Below are 19,509 nucleotides of genomic sequence, written 5' to 3'. Positions count from 1 at the left end.
CCGATACTGTCCGAAATTGACGATAGTCTCAGGTAAAGATTTTCGACATTATTATCGTAAAAAAAAAAAAATAGCGTTCAGTCAATTAATTTTCCGTAATCTGTTAATGTTACTTTGATTTTACTTATCCTAGGATGGGGATTGAATTTACCCCAGTATTGTACATTTAGAAATTAAACACGCACAGAGACAGACCCCTACCCTGACCCTGAGACCACGCCCGCTGCGCAAAGTTTTTGACACGTCGAGTTACATCAATTTCACACTAATATTATAAATGTGACAGTTTGTTCGTTTGAATGTTTGTCCGTCAATCACGCTGAAACTTCTGAACGGATTTTGATAAAATTTACTATACAGACAGGGTGTGAGCTGACTTGGGTGATGGGATACATTTTATCCCGATTAAATGCTCCCTGGGGACGAAACAGGAATCTTGATATCCGAGCGGAACCGAGACGAGTGTTTAGTAATATATGTTTAAAAATTCTTGAAATTTCCAAACCTTTGCCTATTTCCTTCTCCTAGCCCTACCCAGTCTATTCCGTCTTTCCGTTCATCAATCCTTACCTTATCCCTTATCCCTTAAAAGCAGGCAGCGCATTCTCAGAGATCTGAGCCTCTGCTCTGTTCACGGGCGGTGGTGATCGCGCACCATCACCATAAATAATATATTATAATAGTTTAAAAAACTAAAAAACACGCTTTTATCATATTTTGCAAATTGAAAAATGGAATAATTTTATCAAATTAGTGTATTGTCATCGGTCCTCAATAAATCTACAAAGTTTGAACGAAATCTGGCCGTTTCAAGTGGGTCAAAATCGCGCCCAAAGAAGTCGGTTACAAACAAACATACAAACGTACAGGTGAAGCTAATGAAAAGCGTGTAAAAAATGACATAAAAAGTAAAAAAAAAAATCCCGCGTTCGCTTCGCAGCGACTCGGCGAAGGCGGGCGAGGCGTGGTCGCGCTACCTGCGCACGGAGGACAGCCGCGTGGGCGACATATTCGTCGGCCAGCTGAAGTCGACGCTGCGCTGCACGCACTGCAACCACGACAGCGTCACCTTCGACCCCTTCTGGGACCTCAGGTGAGTCGCGTGACGTCTTTCCGTTCTTCTTTTCTTTCTTTCTTTCTTTAAAACGGGCGAAAAGATGCGTGAAGAAACAAAAATGTGTGGTTAGGCGACTAGTACAAACGAAGATATATATATTTATTTTATTAATTTACTAGCTGATAACAGTGACTTCATCCGCGTGGTTGTGAGATTCTATCAAGATTAAATAAAAATTTGCCTATAGCACTCTAGAATAATATGGCTTTTATTTTTTGAGGAAAGAAATTTCAAAATGGGACCAGTAGTTTCGGAGCCTTTAGGGTACACAAAAACAAAAAACTTTTCCTCTTTATTATATTAGTATAGGTTTATAATATTTTATTGCACAAACTTAGAACAAGAAGAAAACAATAAACAGACAGAAAAAAAAGCCATTGTTTGTACAAGAGACGGCCTTATTGTAAACTACAATCTCTGCCAGGCAACCTGGCGGTAAGAGACTAAAGTAAACAAAACTATGTGGGTAGGTGTGTCTAAAGCAAGCAAAATAATTAGTTGTAAGAGTCTAAAACAAAAAAAGTATGTTTTTTTGTTAGTAATAATTAATATATATTGTGTATTTTATCCGCGCGTCTGTCCCTCAGTCTGCCGATACCCTCGCGCACCGGTAACCTGAAGATCCAGCAGTGTTTGCAGCATTTCGTCAGGGAGGAGGAGTTGGACGGCGACGAGAAGCCGGTAAGAGATGGGGGGGGAGTAGAGATAAGAGAATTAAGTTATAATACGGGCATGTTTTCCGCAACTCGACGTCAAGCGCCGATTTTGCGTGAAAAGAAAAGGAGGGGGTGACCAGTCAAAGCTCAAACCATCCCAGCTCCTCCATGAAGCTAAGTAGCTTGTGTGGGCTGCGGGAAACCTCAGGGTGGGACCCAGGTGAACCCAAGTGTCTTGCCCTGTATTCCGCAACCGCCGTGCATTCCACGATGACGTTAAGAGAGTTCCTTCGATCGTGTTTGTGGCATGTGAGAGAGTCTCTCTTGTCTATGCTTTGATTGAATAGAGTGAGGAGGGGATGCAGCTCTTTTAAACTAAAATCATCTCTTTTATATATGAATATGATGATGAACTTATAAAGTGAAAGTTACCTAAAAGCGTCACTTTATTTATATCATATTTAATATTATCAAATATTTAAAACGTTGAGTGATGATGATGATGATGATGATGATGATGATGATTAATACAGAAAATAATACTTAACTTTCAGACATGTTCGAAGTGCGGAGTTCGCAGAAAGTGCCTCAAGTGGTTCACCGTACAAAAGTTTCCAAGGGTTCTCGTGCTGCATCTGAAACGGTGATTATGCATTGAGTATTTGTTATTTATGACTAGCCATTCGCCCCGGGTTCGCTCGTGGTACACATATATGGCCTACTAGCTGCGCCACGCGGTTTCACCCGTGTAAGTCTGGTACTCCAGGAATATCGGGATAAAAAGATGCCTATATATTAATCCAGATATTATTTAAATAGATTTCATTAATAAAAGATTTAAAACAACGAAGTTCTGACAATATGCTATACTAATACGAAAGTTAAGTTCTCTTTTTTTTTTCCCCAAAATTATTTATTTTTTTCTATCAATCCGTTTCCCAGTTTCTCGCCAACGGAGCGCTTCCGCGGCAAGCTGAGCGTCGTGGTGGAGTTCCCGCTCGCCGGCCTCGACATGTCGCCCTTCGCCGCCAACAGGAACACATCGGCCGTTTATAATCTGTACGCGGTCAGCAATCACTCCGGTGAGTCGGTTATCTTGGTTCTCTAGTTCTCAAAAAAAAAATGGAGGGGGAAGGAAGTTCTCAATTCTCGATGGTGGACTTTTTTTTTGTTCGAAACGTGGCGCATTTCAGGAATTGTGCCTTGGTGTTCAAACGGTTGTTTTATTCAACGTTCGTCCCAACTACCCTCACTTTGCTAATGGTCCTTGTGACCGGCTGCGATTTGTTATCAGTTGACTACATCAATTAGCCAGTTGTGTAGAATCGCAGTACATTCTTATTACGATCACACTTATATTAAAGATTTACTTCTCTTGACTTATAGTAATACATTATTATAATTATAAGGAAGCAGTGGCAATGAGAAATTTTGAAAGAATGGAAAAAATTTAATCACGAGGCGGGATTCGAACCCGCGTATCTTGCCTAACCGTAGCAACGCCTAGCCTCTCGACCGCCCGTGATCCCGCCACAGTCATCGAATCTCTTCTACTCTTTCGGTTTCACGTGCCCAAAATTTCTCATTTATAAAGCACTAGCTTTTCGCCCGCGGCTTCGCCCGCGTAGAATTCGCTTATATCGCCTTATCGACATAGTAAGGAGTATTTTCTTCGCATTATAAAGTATGGTTTGTTCTTACCCACGTTTAGCTCCATCATCATACCAAGTTTCATCAAAATCGGTTTGACAATAACGAACTTTCATACAAACTTTCATCCCCTCTTTCACCCCTTTCTACCCTTTTTTCGCGATAAAAAGTATCCTATGTCCTTTCCCAAGTTCAGTTCTATCTTCATAGCAAATTTTATCAAAATCGGTTCAGTGGTTTAGGCGTGAAAGCGTAACAGACAGACAGACAGACAGAGTTACTTTCGCATTTATAATATTAGTAGGGATTTCATTTCAATGCTATAAAACTAAAAATGAAACAGTGGCAGTTTTAGGAAAATAACTCATCTAAATATTTTCACGCTGCGCAGATTCTATATACATGTATTCATTTTTGAATTATCATTATGTACTTACTTTTTGCTGTATGTTTAATTTGTACCCAAAATTTATTATCACTGTGCGGCGTGTCATTGAAATAAACGTCTTCTCTTTCTTTCTCCTTCTTTCTTCTTTTTTTTATTACTAACTAGATGCTCGTCCCAGCTCCGCCCGGATATCAAGATTCCTGTTTCATCCCACGGGAGCATTTAACGGGGATAAAAAGTATCCTATCACTCAAGTCGACTCATACCCTATCTGTATACAAAATTTCATCAAAATCCATTCAACAATTTCAGCGTAGCGCGATTGACGGACAAACATTCACATATATTATAATTGCAGGTACGACATACTCCGGCCACTACACGGCGTACTGCAAGCATCCGTACACCGGCGACTGGCACGAGTACAACGATTCGAGGTTATATTTTATTAGCTATTTTGCTTTTTAATTCCTATCATTTTTAGTCAAGTCAGCAAGATTTGGCGTCTTCGTGGTTCGCCTGATAGTCCGCGATCGCCTGGTCTGTTGGACTTGGTTGTTCATTTATTGTAAATTGAAAATATTTTATTCATTGATTTTGAATGCAAACATATTACATAAAAATGTCACATAAAATTAATTATTAAATTGAACTGATGAAATCGTCGTTGTTGTTTGTACGTTCTGGAAAAGCTGTGGTGGCTCAGTGGTGGAGGATTTAAATCGGTTGGGGAGAGGGGGGGGAGGGTTCAGGAGTTCGGGAGCGTGCAGGAAATAAATTGATTTTTCAATTTATCTGCACGTGTGGATAACATCACCACTGCTTGAAACGGTGAAGGAAAACATCGTGAGGAAACCGGCATGTCCGAGATTCAAAAGTTCGACGACATGTGACATCTGCCAACCCGCACTTGGCCAGCGTGGTGGATTATGGCCTGAACCCTCATAGGAGGCCTGTGTCCCAGCAGTGGGAACACATATGGGCTAATGATGATGATGATGATGATGGTGATGATGATGATGATGATGATGATGTTAAATTTCAGAGTATCACCGATAAATCCGCGCGATGTCGTCTCGTCGGAGGCGTACGTTCTGTTCTACGAGCTGGCTGCGACCTCGTAGCGCCTGTGTGAGTCTCTCTGTTTGATTGTTTGTTTGTTATATAAGAAACTAGCTTTTGCCCGCGGCTTCGCTCGCGTTAAATTCAGAATAGTTTAATAGATGTTAGTATACATATAAACTTTCCTCTTGAATCACTATCTATTTAAAAAATCCCATCAAATCCCTTGCGTACAGAGGGACACAGAAAGCTTTGTTTTATACTATGTAGTGACTAGCTTCACGCCCCGGCTCCGCCCGGGAGTCCGTTTTTCACCGTTTACCGTTATTCAAGTAATAAATATCAAAAATCGCATATTTTATGTTGGATCAAACTGCACGTGACGTGCAAATTTGATTAAAATCGGTTTAGTAGTTTAGGATTCCATCGCGGGCAAACAACGTGACACGTAATCTATAAATATTAAGACTAGTTGTCGTTCGCAGCTTCGCTCGCATCCTCAAAAGGAGTTGCTACGGTACAATCTGTCATCCCCCATTTTATCCCCTTGGGGGTAGAATTTACCAAAATCCTTTCCAAGCGGATGCCTACCGCATAGTAGCTATCTGCATATCAAATTTCAACGCGATCGGTCCAGTAGTTAGGACTGATGTGTGTTGATAGATTCTAATTCAAATTCAAATTTGTTTATTAAATCAAACACTTTACCTAAACTTATAGTAAATCAGTCAATCCTTTGCGTTTTATATGTTATCCTTCTTCCTACTAATATTATAAATGCCAATGTTTGTGAGGATGGATGTATTTGTATATGATACTTGTTACACGCAAAAACTACTGAACCGATTGCAATGAAATTTGGTACCTGGACGTTGGATAACACATAGGCAACTTTTTATCCCGATATTCCTGCGGGATACTGACTTACGCGGGTGAAACCGCGCGGCGCAGCTAGTTTTTTTTTTTTTTTGTAAATTGTGTATTCTTATATGCATATATAGTACGCGTGTGTGCGTACGGCCCCGTGTACCGACAGAGCCGGCCGAGACCGCTGATTGGTTGATCTTATAAATGTAGGCGTGCTTTATTCTAGCCCTTGTGGTCCCATTATTAAACACACTGATATTATAAATGCGAAAGTTTGTTTGTTTGGATGTTTGTCCGTCAATCACCGCTGGAACTACTCAACGGATTTTTACGAAATTTGCTATATGAGCTAACTTGGGTGATAGGGTACTTTTTACCTTGGGATCAAACTAGAATCTTGATATCCGGGCGGAGCCGGGACGAACGTCTAGTCAATAATAATTTTTTTTTTGTTTTTCAGAATGGAGCGACGCAACTGCTACAGCAACACCGCGATGCCCGCGGGCGTGCCGTTTGCTGTAAACATGATAACATACATACAAAAAAACGTGTACAACGCACGACTTGCGCGCGTGTACATCGGCCATGTTGGATTCGATGACGTCACTTTACTCAATGGCAGCTGTTTTTGAACCGTTTCGTTTTTTACTCGATGTCGGTTATTTTTTTTTTTTCCATTTTATTAACAAAAAAAAAATAGTTATGTTGTTCTTCCGAGTTTAAAATTATGATTTTTATCTTATGACCCATTTGTAATTGTAAAATAGATATCTAATAAATTTAAAACGAACTTGATTTTATTTTCCGTTTCGTTTTTATATATTTTAAGACATTCAAAAATTACAAAAACGGTTCGCAAACACTGCTAATATAAAATAATAGGTAAAATAAAGAAATGTACAAATTGGCTGCCTTAACGTTGATTAGCGGTTTCATCCAAGCTAGTTTGGTGTTGCGTTAATTTAATAAATTAATATAAATATATAATTAGATAAAACGATAATCTCGAATTAAGTGTCATCCTATTTAATTGTTTCGTTTCAATTATTTATTTATTTTTGTATATTTTATTTCTCTAGATTTTTCACGTCACTGTAGATTAATCGTAACTATGTAATCAATATTATGATCTAATAAAACTAAAATGTCATAAATACTTTTAATTCATAATTTCATTGTTTTAAATTTATATAAACACGTAATAAGTTGTCGCGGTGCACCTAACTCGATTGTTGCATGATTTGTCACTTAAATTTTAGTGTAACACTACAAAAAATTATCCTCCACTTATTATAGTGTTCACTAGATGGTGTTACGATTTTTAAAGTGTAGTTAAGTGTTGCAATATTTAAATTGAAATAAAAGAAAATGATGCGGCTATATCGATGATTCAAAAATGTATCCCTAAATTGGTTACAATATAATTGTATTGCGATACGCGTTTAGTGTTCGATAGTGTTACACTACAAAGTTAGTGCGACACTACAAAGAGTGTGACACTACAAATGTGAAGCACTATAAAAAGATTGCAAAAGTCGTGGGTCGTACACGTGTGTCGTGCCTAGTGCTTATAATTAATTTAGATTAATATTATAATAATAATAATATTATTATGTAAATAAAATATAATCGAAACGTTTATCATAATAATTGCTGCGTTGTTTTTGATGAGGTTTATTTATAATGTTATTGTGGTGCCAAGATGTTTTTTTTTTTTTTTGTTTTTGGATTTTTGCATTTATATCTTCACGTATGTAGTTTTCGAAATTCAGAGTTGAGTACAAGGAAACAAATGCTATTTATCTTTATATTACGTATAAATTGTTAAAAAAAAAACGTAATATACGTTTTGTTAAATGTCATATAATTAAAAACAATCATTGTGTGCTTTTATTTTTTAATCTTCAAAAATGACGCAGTCGCTAGACTTGAAAACGCGCGTTTTTTTTAACTTTCATTGTGTTAACTTTTTCTTTTTGAATTTCTTATCCATAATAATTCATAACACTCCGTCCACTAGATGTTTTTTGTTTTTATTTCGCAGAGAAAAAAAAAAGTTAAAATTTCGCGCGTTTTTTTTTAGGTCCGCGAACGATACGCAGTGATTTTGTGGTATCCTTATTTTTTAATTATATCACGTATTTTGTAATTCTTCCACCGACTTCCAATACAGAAGGATGTTCTCAAGTCGACTGTATTTTTTTGCGTTTGTCACCTCAGAACTTTTGTCTAGGTTAACTGAATTTTGTGAAGTCCACTTTTTGAAAGCTGTTGCCAACCGTGTGGTCGTGTTAACATGATCTAGTTCTGTCAATTTGAAGTCGTTTTGGTTTTGTTGTTAAAATTAATTAATTATTAAATATTACATAAAACATTTTTACACGAGTTAAACCTATTTACTTTAAGGGATGTCTAAAACGTGATGATGCCAAAACTGATGCGATTTATATCTGTTAAAGAACGGTCCAGAAGGCACTATCCCGATATAAGCACGAACTAACAGACGTAATTCCTAAAATAATATTTTGTCACAGCATTTATCAATAAACACCTCGCTGCGTGTCGTTCGCCGTTGTTCGTTAATTAATTAATACGTATTTCTTTCGAGTCACTAATTCTAGTTTTACTTAGTTACCTAAAATCTGTCTATGTATAGGTTTTGAAACCGGTGTGCGTATAGTGAGGCCGCTTGCTTATCTGTGGGTTTACATTTCTGAACGCAGGGCGGAAACGGTCATTTAAATTGTTTTAAAAAGTTTTTTTTTTTCAAATGGTCGCTTGGCGCGAAAATTTAGGTGTCGTATGCGTTTAAAAAAACATACTAAATATTTATCTTCGTTAATATGACGAAAATAAAAATGTACACATTTTTTACCATAATTATTTCAATTTATATGACGCAGCTTTTTCCCCTGCGTTTAAACCACAGTTTTGATAATATGATTAAAAATCTGAAGATACGATATAACAATATAAATATTTCCGTTTGTAAGTTGTAATAATGACATACAAACATACTTTTTATTTATTAACAGACTTGATTATAAGAGTTTGTCGTGTGTTCGATTTTTTATTATACGAATGTATGGAAAAGTAACCATTTCATATTTCAAAAATGTCATTTACATTTTGCGGTCACCTTTTGTTAACTATATTTTTTTGTGACTAATTGACGTGTTAAATTTGTAAAGTTAAATTAATAACGCACTTTTTCATCTATTATGCTTTTAATAACAAGAAAAAAGTGACGTACAGTTTTTTTTTTAATATTATGTAAATCGATCGTTTTTAATTTATTCATGCAAATGTGCTCGTGTAACGCCACCATTATTTGAGCGGCTTACGTGTATATTATAAATAAAAAAAGAAACCAAATTTGAATTTGGAATCTGATGGTTACTTTTTAAAATATCTAGAGCTGTGTCAACACTCGAAATTTGCGTCCATAACGACACAAGATTGTACATGTAGGTAAGTCAGCTTCTGCGTGGTTGTTTTTGTTTATTTTATTTTTTTTTTTGTAATTTTATTAATTGTTATCATTTGTTTTTGTTTTATTTTGCGGATCCCAATGCTACGAGGTAGATATACAGTGCCTGTTAGAAATATATATTTGTTATCTATGCAAAGTTTATAGTCTGTGAACAGTCATTGGGGTCCACAAAATGAGTGAATTCATAAGAATCTTACTTAGCCAAAGATATTATTATTGTTAAAATCGCTGTATTAATAAATAATTTATTGTTTATTATATTTTGAATAAATCGCGGGTCCCGTGTCCCATAACTATTATGTAAAAAATACGTAACAGATTTCTATGATAGAAATATATATTTAAATGAGTAAATTATTAAAATTAATGGTGTTTCATTTTTTATCAAGTTACCTTATATATAGTTAGTTATTAAGTTATATATATAGTATATATATAGTTAGTTATTAAGTTACCTACAAACGACCAATGAGAACAAGGAATTATATACGAGTCCAAGTAATAAGTTAACTGGGAATCTTATTTCACATTTAAATGCTGAAACAATATCATTGTAATTAATCAATGGAGTAAAATGAGATATGCTTATTAGCATTATTTATAATTATACCAATAGATTCTTTTTCCAAAATTGGTACAATATGATGTTCATATACATGAGAAATTTGAAAGGATAGATTAAAAAATTAAATAAAAAACGCGGGTTCGAATCCCGCCTCGTGATCATATTTTTCAAAATTTCTCATAAAGCATTTCAATGCTATAAAAATAAAAATAGAATGTTATATACATGTTCAATCAAGTAGCAACTACTGGCCGATTTCAAACTATAAAGTAGTCTACTATATAAAAATAAGTCGGGTTTTCCTTCCTGACGCTATAACTCCAGATAGCACGAACTGATTTCCACGGTTTTGCATTCGTTGGAAAGGTCTCGGGCTCCGTGAGGTTTATAGCAAAGAAAATTCAGGAAAAATTTTAACAGAAAAGCGGGAAAAACGAAGCCATCTGGTGGCGAAACGGAGTTCGCCGCGTTTGCTAGTATTTGATATAATCTAGCCTACAGTTTTAAATTTGACTAATACATATAACAAAGAGGTTTTATTTGGTACTCGTTTATTTCAAATAGTATAGCCAAATCGGCTTTTTAACTTAAAATCTAAAAGTTTATTAGGTGTTTTTAATAATTTTAGCCAACAAACTGTTTAACAAGGTAGTGAAACTTTCATAAGGCTGGAGGGGTGATAAAATGGGAGAAATTAATAAATAAAAGTAAGTTAAAAATGTACGCCTATTGTATTTTTTCTGTGGGTAGGTGATTGACCGCGCCCGGACAGCTGATATATCGATACTCCATAGTACGCATGATCCTACAGACTACACTCCCATTGATCCCGTATCCCATTTAAGGATGGCAGGACTGGATGTTATTTTGTGAATAGGTACTTGTGTCTAAAAAGTAAATATGTAATTATAACGAACAGCGTGTCTTTTTCAATTGTTTGTTTTTAAAAATTTTCGTTCAATAAAACGACGCGATTAATTTATTACATTTCAAGAAAACACTTTCAATTTTTATTATTTCGTTAGAAGTAGTTTTTGCTTATATAGTAAGGTTGAAAAGAGAGTCGAATTTTGAGAATATTAATTTCAAATTCCGTTTTCCTCTATATGCATAGAATTAGACCTAGTTGGTTTACCCAATGCTATTTTTATCACGATGAAACTGGTTGGTGTAGTATAACAGAATGATAAAATATTCATTAGTTTCAATATTCAAAGAACGTAAATATTAGTTTATGTCATAATCGGCAAAGCTCCTGGCCTAAGCGTACCGTAAGCGCTGCCACCGCTCATAAACATTTGAAGAGACGAAAGGCCATTTTTAAATCTTTGCAAATGGATTGCCGACATTAAAAGGTGCGGAAAGGTGCAGAAAGGACTGGGAAGGGTAAGGAAAATAAATCCAGTCTCCGTGATGACTAATTAAAAGATAATTACTGCATACGTCTTTAATTCTTCATGCCGGTACCAGCATATCACAATAAATAGTATGTGTGGCAGCCCTAATGAAATTCATTCGAACTCAACTAGGTGGCGCTGCAACCAAACCTAGCTATCTTCTCGGCTCTCCATTTCATCAAAATCAATACCTTGCAATCGCTTGTGATGAATGAAACAGGATAGTACGTGTCTGAGGTCCATTCATTCCTGCTATTCAATATAAATTATGTACATCTCATCCTATTTTGGCGTTGAATTGCATTTTCATGAATCAAACATCATACATGAATGCGTAATGTGATTACAACGTTAGAGTAAGATGGGTTCCGTTAATTTACAAAATTTTTATTCTATATTCACAAACTAATTGTTAAATATTTCAGGGCACCAACAGTTGAATGTAATTCTTCATGAATGAAGAATGCAATAAGAAATATCCTCTTTGACGTATGTCTATAATTTTGATCAGTCATTAAACTTAACAAGATAAAGCAAACGAATCCGTGGATCCGATGTTGATTGAATGCTAGCAAAAAGTTAATACATAATAATAATAATAATTATATGACATATAATCACCTATGATATATTGTCTCTCCCCATAAAAAAACTACCTTATACCTTAACAAAGCGTTAAAATAAGTAGCTGATTTGGTCGAGCCATCGAGTTTTACGCCTAGTTTATAAGTATGTATATAATGCTGGAGATTTTAAGGTATATATTATAAAAAAGCATATATTATTAGTTACATTAACACCATATATAGCAATTCAAAACTGTCAAAGAAAATTTATCAACTGTATTATTCATACTACTTTACAGTTTAAAGCGTTTGAAACCTTAAAACATTTATATGAATGTTAGAGTCATGGAAACTGTGTGTGATATCATAATCAACCTTTTTTTCTTGTAATGCTATTGAAGGTTAAGTAAATCTATGACATTAGACATAACGCCATCGAGATACGTGAAAATAATTTTGATTATCATCAGCCCATATATGTTCCGACTGCAGGGACACAGGCCTCCCATAAGGTTTCAGGCCATAATCCACTACGCTGGCCAAGGGCGGGTCAGCAGATGTCACATGTCGAAATTTTGAAATGTCGGTTTCCTCATGATGTTTTCCTTCACCGTTTTGAGCCATTTTGAGTTTTGAGGTTATGCTATCCACATGCGCAAGTAAATTGAAAAATCTATTTATTTCTTGCACGCTCACGGTCTCGGAACCCCGAGTTATCGATTTTAAGTCCGAGGTCCTCTGAGCCACCACTGATTTTGATATCAATAATTAAATACAATGCGATTCAACTGAGAACAGGATCGATACTACGCCATTGAGTGACATTATATACAGTGCTAATTCGAATTATTAATCTTAGTTCGTTTCATTTAAGAGTCAAGCAAAATAAATTGTTATTGAAAAACAAAAATGATTTATAGGACAGTCGTACTCCAATGACATTTTAGACGGTAAAGATTTTCACATTAACACGATCCCATAAATAATATAATAATAATATATTCATTTGATCGAGCAACTACAAAGACTCATTTTGTTCGTAACAATTTGCTTAAAAAGTAAAAACTGTGTTAGTACATGATATTATCCTAATCTACACCAATGATACAATTAACTTACAGCAATATTTTATATAAAATAATGCGAAAACATGAAATAAATTAGATTATAATAATAAAGCACACCATTTTACCTATATACAAATGCATATGAATATTTAATTCTATAAGAATAATCGAATAACATATTTAGATGAATAAGAATATTTGTTTTATCAAGTTCACCAAATTACAAACATTAAACTCAAATATAATAAAAATAACAATAATAGCACCAAATTTTAAAACACTATATAACAAACAGTGGCGACCTAAAGGATTCATCAGTATGTTATGCCGATACGGTTAGCATAACGCTGGTTTTCAGGGCTCCCCACTAGACAACAGGGCATAAGCCCATAATATCCTTGCATATTTGTGTCCATTGTATTTATATAGATAATTACTAATTTATTCATCAATACATATTTCATGAAGAAGATTTTTAAAAAGGCCCATACTCCACGCCCTCGGTAAATACCTCTAAGCCGTTAGCATACAGTACTTTAAGACTGGTTAGGGCTGTCACATCATTAAAAAAAAATTAATATCATATAATTTGGTGATCACGAAAAATGATATTCTATGTGAACTTTATATGATTCGTACGATTATGTATTTAAATAATTAAATTCTTCCTCGTATTTGTATGTGTACGTGTGATGTGTGTTTGTGTGTTTGCGAAATTCAGAGGTGATTTTTATTGTAATTCATAATTACTCGGAATTGTTTTATGTTTATTTTTGGTTACTATGTTCTCGAGTCTAGACTATGACATTTGATAAGCAATATGTAAAAACTATCATTCTCTTTTTAATAGCGAGTTCATGATAAATATTTATTTAAATTTTCCTCTACATATCATTAATAATTACAAGAATATGTGTTAGTTACATCAGTTAAAGCTTAAAAACGGTGAACAGACTATTATTTTTAATTCCTTAGATTTGTATCCGTTTGGATTATTAATGTACTTATGTTAAAAATATTTGAAAAACTTTAAAAATATCACGACTACCCTGTTTCCGACGCAGCCGGCGAAATGCTAGATATTTTTTATCATGCAGGTAAACGTCTCACACACACTAGTATATATTCTATTTTCCTGTCTATCGAATCCACCCCCTCTGACAGTCAGGGTCATTGAACACCAACGTCAAAATATATTTCTAAAGAAGATTTCACATCAAATCTTAATAAATGAATTTTCCGTTTCAACGCTGAAAGCAAAAATTTAAATAGCTGTTTTCAATAAAATACTTTAAAATGTAATTTTTAGTTTTATAGCATTGAGTTGCTTCAAAATTTCTCATACGTTAAATTTGTTAAAATCAGAATATAGATATTTTCCATACAGATCTAAAACAATTATTATACGTAATTTGCACATCAAAAATGAGAGTTGCAATAATTAAATGATTTTCATACGTATGTGAAAATTAACAATATATAAAAATATTAATGCTCATTAAAAACATGCATATTAACTGTTCATTTAATTTGTAATTATTGTATGTTGTAATTATTTTAAACGCTCAGTGTGTTTAACAAAAGAAATTATTAAATTTAAAAAGCAAGCACATGTTCTTTGTAGTTTGCTTAGAAATTTGGTTCGCAACGAAAAATCAATATTTTTTACTGACGTCCACGATAACTCGTTTGAATTTGCCGCGTATGACGTAAGTAACGTTCTCTGACGTCACTGATCCCCCCTACAGCAGACTGTCTCCCTCTTTCGTCAACCAACAAAAGCAGTGTGAATGAAACAGCACGTGTCGCGTAAAGCTTGTGAATCAAGATACTTTTTTCACAGCGTGGGATGTTCAACTGCGCTCATTCATCATGAAATCAAAATAATAACAATATTTTTTTACATAATGCGTTTCACAAAGTTAATTGTAAATGTATGTTAACAGTAATAATGGTTTATATAATTTATAAGAAAATATCTAATACAATGTAAGATAATTTATTATGAGTTTGTGATCGTTAATGAAACCTTGAGGGTGCAGTTGTACGTCCCTGCCGAATGACGTGAGTGCCAGCAGCGCTATTGTGGCGGATAATTGAACTAACATCAGTAGTCTGAAATCCGTCGGGCTGTATGGGCTCGGGGGATTTTATCGCGATCGTAAACTAAAATGGCTTGCAATATCAAGCCCATGCACAAAAGCAAACATTTTCCAATAGACCAGCTAGTATGTGTCGGCAACTACGAGCTGGAAAAGACAATCGGTACTGGAAATTTCGCAGTTGTAAAACTCGCCACACATGTTATTACTAAGAGTAAGGTGGGTATCGTCGTGTATTTCAGTGATCACTGTGTTTTATTTTGTGTTTTTACATCGCGTTATACCAGTTAACACCGGATTCAGTTATCAATAAAGTGGTCTGTGCGTGTTTGTTGTGCTGTGCCTTGGTATTTTCCACTCCGCGACACCACTACGCTGAAGATGCGGTCAGGTTAGATAAGCTTAAGAACTACAACGTATCTGACTGATTGAGGCGAAAATTGCTGATTGCAGAACGTGTTTTGAAAAAAAAATAACTTACAACCCAACCAAGTTGGCGCGTCCAATCTCGGCTGCGCAACCAGTTTGTCGCAAATACATTTTAAATAAGTAGGATAATGTTAGAACTTTTTTAAAAAATCGCTCATCCGCGTTCGTAAACTTTGGATAACACTTCATTTTTCCTTCGTTTCGAACGCATGTCACAGCGTCTGTTATCTGGATTTGACCTCCAAAATGTTTTTGCGACAATTATTTTCAATTGGATCGTTCATGTGATGTGCCCAGTTCAATTATGGTGTTGTGAGTCTGTCGTCCTATTGGTGAAGCTAAATCACATGCTGTCTACAGTACGCAGATTTTAAAAACATGGGATGGGAATTTATGACAAGTAAACAATGGATTAAAGAGAAATGTATTAGTTTTTTATGACATTCACGCGCTTCGAAGTTTATTGTGTTTACGTTAAGTCGATGCATTTTTGTGTTTATAATGTTGGAAATTGTATTGACCCGAGTGGATTTTATGAATTTTCTTATAGGAATCTTGTTGAAAAGCAAAAATACATGCAGCTAATTCAATATTATGCTGTTAATATTCATTCGTTAATTGAAATTGAAGCATTTTCAGTGGATTTTATTTGTTACATGAAAGGCTAGGCACGAAAAACTAATTATTATTTATCTACTTATATACTTGTCAGTTATGTGACTTTTTAAATATTGCATTAAGTAAATAGTGGATTCCAGTATATTGTATCTAGCTTCTGTAATAAAACAGTGGAATGTCTTAGCTCATCACCTGTGTCACATATTTGTGTTATATTTAGTCTATAATACCCAGGGATCATGTAAATAACCAACCGTGATAATTATTTTTATAATCAGTGCAGTAGTTCCTGAGATTAACACGTCCAAACAAACAAATAATCATATAGTCAAAAGCTTTATGTTATTATTATAGAATTACCTTGATAACTGATAACTACACAGAATAAATAGTATATGAGTTTGCTGATAAATCTAGCATATAAAAGGTATTTGTTGTTGTATTCCTCGGAAACTGCTGGACCAATTTTTATGACATTTTTGTTTAGATTGGAATATTAATAGATTGTAACTTGTAATATCACACTGCTAGGTTATTAGGGTGGTCTGGCACAATGTATGTTGGGTCAGCTTAGACAGCTCAGCTTACAGTTGTATGTATGTTAGACTAAACGCTTGTCCTGGGTTGAGCCAATATTAAGTAAAATAATCTATGCCACTACTGATCAAGCTTTCTATTAGTGAAGAAGTATCTTTCTATTAGTAAAAATGTTTATGATTGGATCAGTATTTCCGAAGATAAACCCTTACAAACACACACACATTAGAAACTACACCATAATAATAAATTAATAAATGTAGAAATGTGTTTGTTTGACACAGAGTGATTATATTATATGCTTTTTGTGTCTGGAGATAGTTATGACAACCTTGCCTAGGCTGTTTTTAACATCATGAGGCATGTCATCCTTATAGGAATTACCATAGACCATTCAGTCAAAATCGCATGTCTATATATATATATATATATGTCTATAATAAGTGATTATTACTTACACTGTAATTTAAGTGAAGTAAGTATGATCTGTTCCTAGTTATTTATTTCAATCTAAACCCCTTTTTTGGTCAAATTTCTCTATCTAAGCTATCAGGGATCACATACTCATTTGAAAAAGAAAAACAGTGCATATTAATTTTTTCGCTTAAAACCTATTTAAAATCAACCTAACAATATGTCAATTAACAATCTCAGATAAGGATACTGTTTTGAGCATTCAAAAACCAATTTAAAAATGTGTTGTAATGTGTTAATTCGAAGTAAAAACCCTTGGACTTAGGGATTAATTGATTTTCTTTTTGACAAATAAATTCGGCCATTTGTGTCCTAGAGAGACAATTTATGGTCATTCCCTCTAGGTAATCGAACCATTAAATCTCGGAGCTAAGCTCACACATTAACAAATGTACCGATGCCACCTTCATGTGTCTAAATTCAAGTATAATGTCATCTGATAATGAAAATTTACTTAGAAATATCTTTTGTATATCAAAAATGAATTAGGTGCTCTATCTTGCCTTACACTAATAAATTTTTATACAAAAGCTATTTCCTATATATTATATATATCTTAGATTTAATCTTAGATTAAATCTTAGATTTTAATTAATTTTGCTTAATGAATACACAATCACATGGTAGACCATGGATGATCAAATGTTGCAGAATTAGTAACTTTTATAAAACTAAATATAGGAAGGATGTGAAGTATATGACATATACATGTATATTATGGCCATAAATTACACATTTCAGTAAAGTTTAGAGTTATTGTATGGAAGTTGTGGTTATGTGGGTTTATGATAGATAATTTAAATAATAATTAATTACAATTGACTAATTTTATACAGGAATTGTTAATTCCTCAAGGAAAATTGCATCAGTATAGACCTAACTGTATCTTGAGTAAATTACAGAGTCCTACTGAAAGCAACCTTATTTTTCTCCAGAAGAAGTCATGGTAATTACATAGTGTATAACTACTTTTACAGAGATCATATACTTAACGCATGTTGAAAGAATTTTAGAAATCTGTCCATTAGTTTCTGAGATTAGTGCGTTCAAACTATGCTCTGTTATAACACAATACTCCTACACCAATTATGGTGAAATTTGGTATGCAGATAGACGACCTGGAATACCTGATAGCTTTTTGACGACCCAGTTAGTGTGGTAGTGGATAATGACCCTGACCCCATGGCGCCGCGGTGTGTGGGTGCGATTGTCATAAATCCAAAAAGTTTTATGTTCAGTTGTGTCTAGGTTAGGTTTGTTAAATATTACTAGCTAGAACTCTAGATTCTTAACTATATCCCCACACAAAAATCATACCATAAAGTTTCCTTTTCGTCACCCGTCCTAGTCCATTCCTTCTTTCCAGTCGTTAAGCCTTTACTTTTCCCTTACCCCATAAAAGCGGGCAGCGCATTCACAGAAGTACTACCTTTGCGAATGTTCATGGGCGGTGGTGATCGCTTACCATCAGGCGAACCACCAGCTCAGCTGCCCGCTATGACATAAAAAATAAAAATACCATAAAGTCTCTCAGTTGCTATGTGAATGAAAGACAAATAAACACACAATGGCCTCTAAATTTTTTAAAATATTTATTACATTTATTTATTTATCATTATTAGTAATGAATGTACTGGGAGCCTATCTATATATATGTCAATAAATAAAATTGTAGTGTCTGTTTGTTATATTAAAATAACCTCTTTTTACTGAATATAACGGTTCGTGGAACAAAAACTTTTTTTTTTTGTAATTTTTGTTCCGGCTAATCTCGGGAACAACTGGGCCGATTCGATGAAACTTTCACCACAAGATAGCTGATGTTATAAGGAATAACGCAGGCAAATTTTTATTCAAATATTCCCATAAGAACATGTATTTAAAAAAAATATTGTAAAACACTACCACACATCACACTAACATTATAAAAAGTTTGTTTGTTTGAAAGAAAGAAAGAAAGAAAGAAACATTTATTTGTCAGGGACAGCACAACACACCAATGATAGAAATTATACAAATAAGAAATAGATACAATTACACAACGTAAATATAGAATTAAACAAACGAAAAATACCAGCATCAGAAATGAGGAGTGTGTCATAATGACCCCAACAAAAAGGAGACAACTCAGCCTATGCTGCAATGCTGAGAACATTGGCAGCGCTGTTTTTCAGTGTCCCCTTTATGAGTTAAGGTTTCGAGTGGCGACGCAATGGGTAACAGAAAAAAAAAATAAACAAATAAATAAAAAAGACATAATGAACTTACTAAAGCGATCACATTTTAATTGAAATAAAGGGCTAAGAAATAAATAATGATATAAGTTAATAATATTGCTAAGTATACATTAAATAAAAAAAATAAATAAAAATAAAAATAAAAAATAAAATAATAATAATAATAATAAGCCCGCAGGGCACCTTGTGGCGAGGTGTCGGGGAGGAGCGACCCCGCGGTCCCGAATGCTCCCGGGGGAGGCCCCTGTCCTCATCTCCGACTTGCCTTAACCGGCCGGTCGGAG

At 34.5% G+C, this 19,509-nt stretch overlaps 2 protein-coding genes across 2 annotated transcripts in view; both read left to right on the top strand.

Moving 5' to 3' along the window:
• Window positions 1-9,596, top strand: part of LOC119838112 — a 31,793-nt gene extending 22,197 nt beyond the window's left edge. Inside the window, exons 8-14 of the mRNA XM_038363928.1 lie at window positions 941-1,093; window positions 1,705-1,798; window positions 2,328-2,416; window positions 2,716-2,855; window positions 4,170-4,248; window positions 4,857-4,942; window positions 6,201-9,596. Coding sequence (XP_038219856.1) covers window positions 941-1,093; window positions 1,705-1,798; window positions 2,328-2,416; window positions 2,716-2,855; window positions 4,170-4,248; window positions 4,857-4,935 — 634 coding nt within the window. The 3' untranslated portion in view covers window positions 4,936-4,942; window positions 6,201-9,596. The remainder of the gene's footprint in view (window positions 1-940; window positions 1,094-1,704; window positions 1,799-2,327; window positions 2,417-2,715; window positions 2,856-4,169; window positions 4,249-4,856; window positions 4,943-6,200) is intronic.
• Window positions 9,597-14,943: 5,347 nt separating this feature from the next.
• LOC119838068 (serine/threonine-protein kinase SIK3) overlaps window positions 14,944-19,509 on the top strand; it is a 41,995-nt gene continuing 37,429 nt past the window's right edge. Inside the window, exon 1 of the mRNA XM_038363876.1 lies at window positions 14,944-15,149. Within this exon, the coding sequence (XP_038219804.1) occupies window positions 15,000-15,149 (150 nt within the window). The 5' untranslated portion in view covers window positions 14,944-14,999. The remainder of the gene's footprint in view (window positions 15,150-19,509) is intronic.

Source organism: Zerene cesonia, unplaced genomic scaffold (genome assembly GCF_012273895.1).
Source record: "Zerene cesonia ecotype Mississippi unplaced genomic scaffold, Zerene_cesonia_1.1 Zces_u001, whole genome shotgun sequence".
Taxonomy (NCBI): domain Eukaryota; kingdom Metazoa; phylum Arthropoda; class Insecta; order Lepidoptera; family Pieridae; genus Zerene; species Zerene cesonia.
The sequence above is the reverse complement of the archived record's forward strand: the minus strand, read 5'-3'. Positions and strand labels throughout refer to the sequence as shown.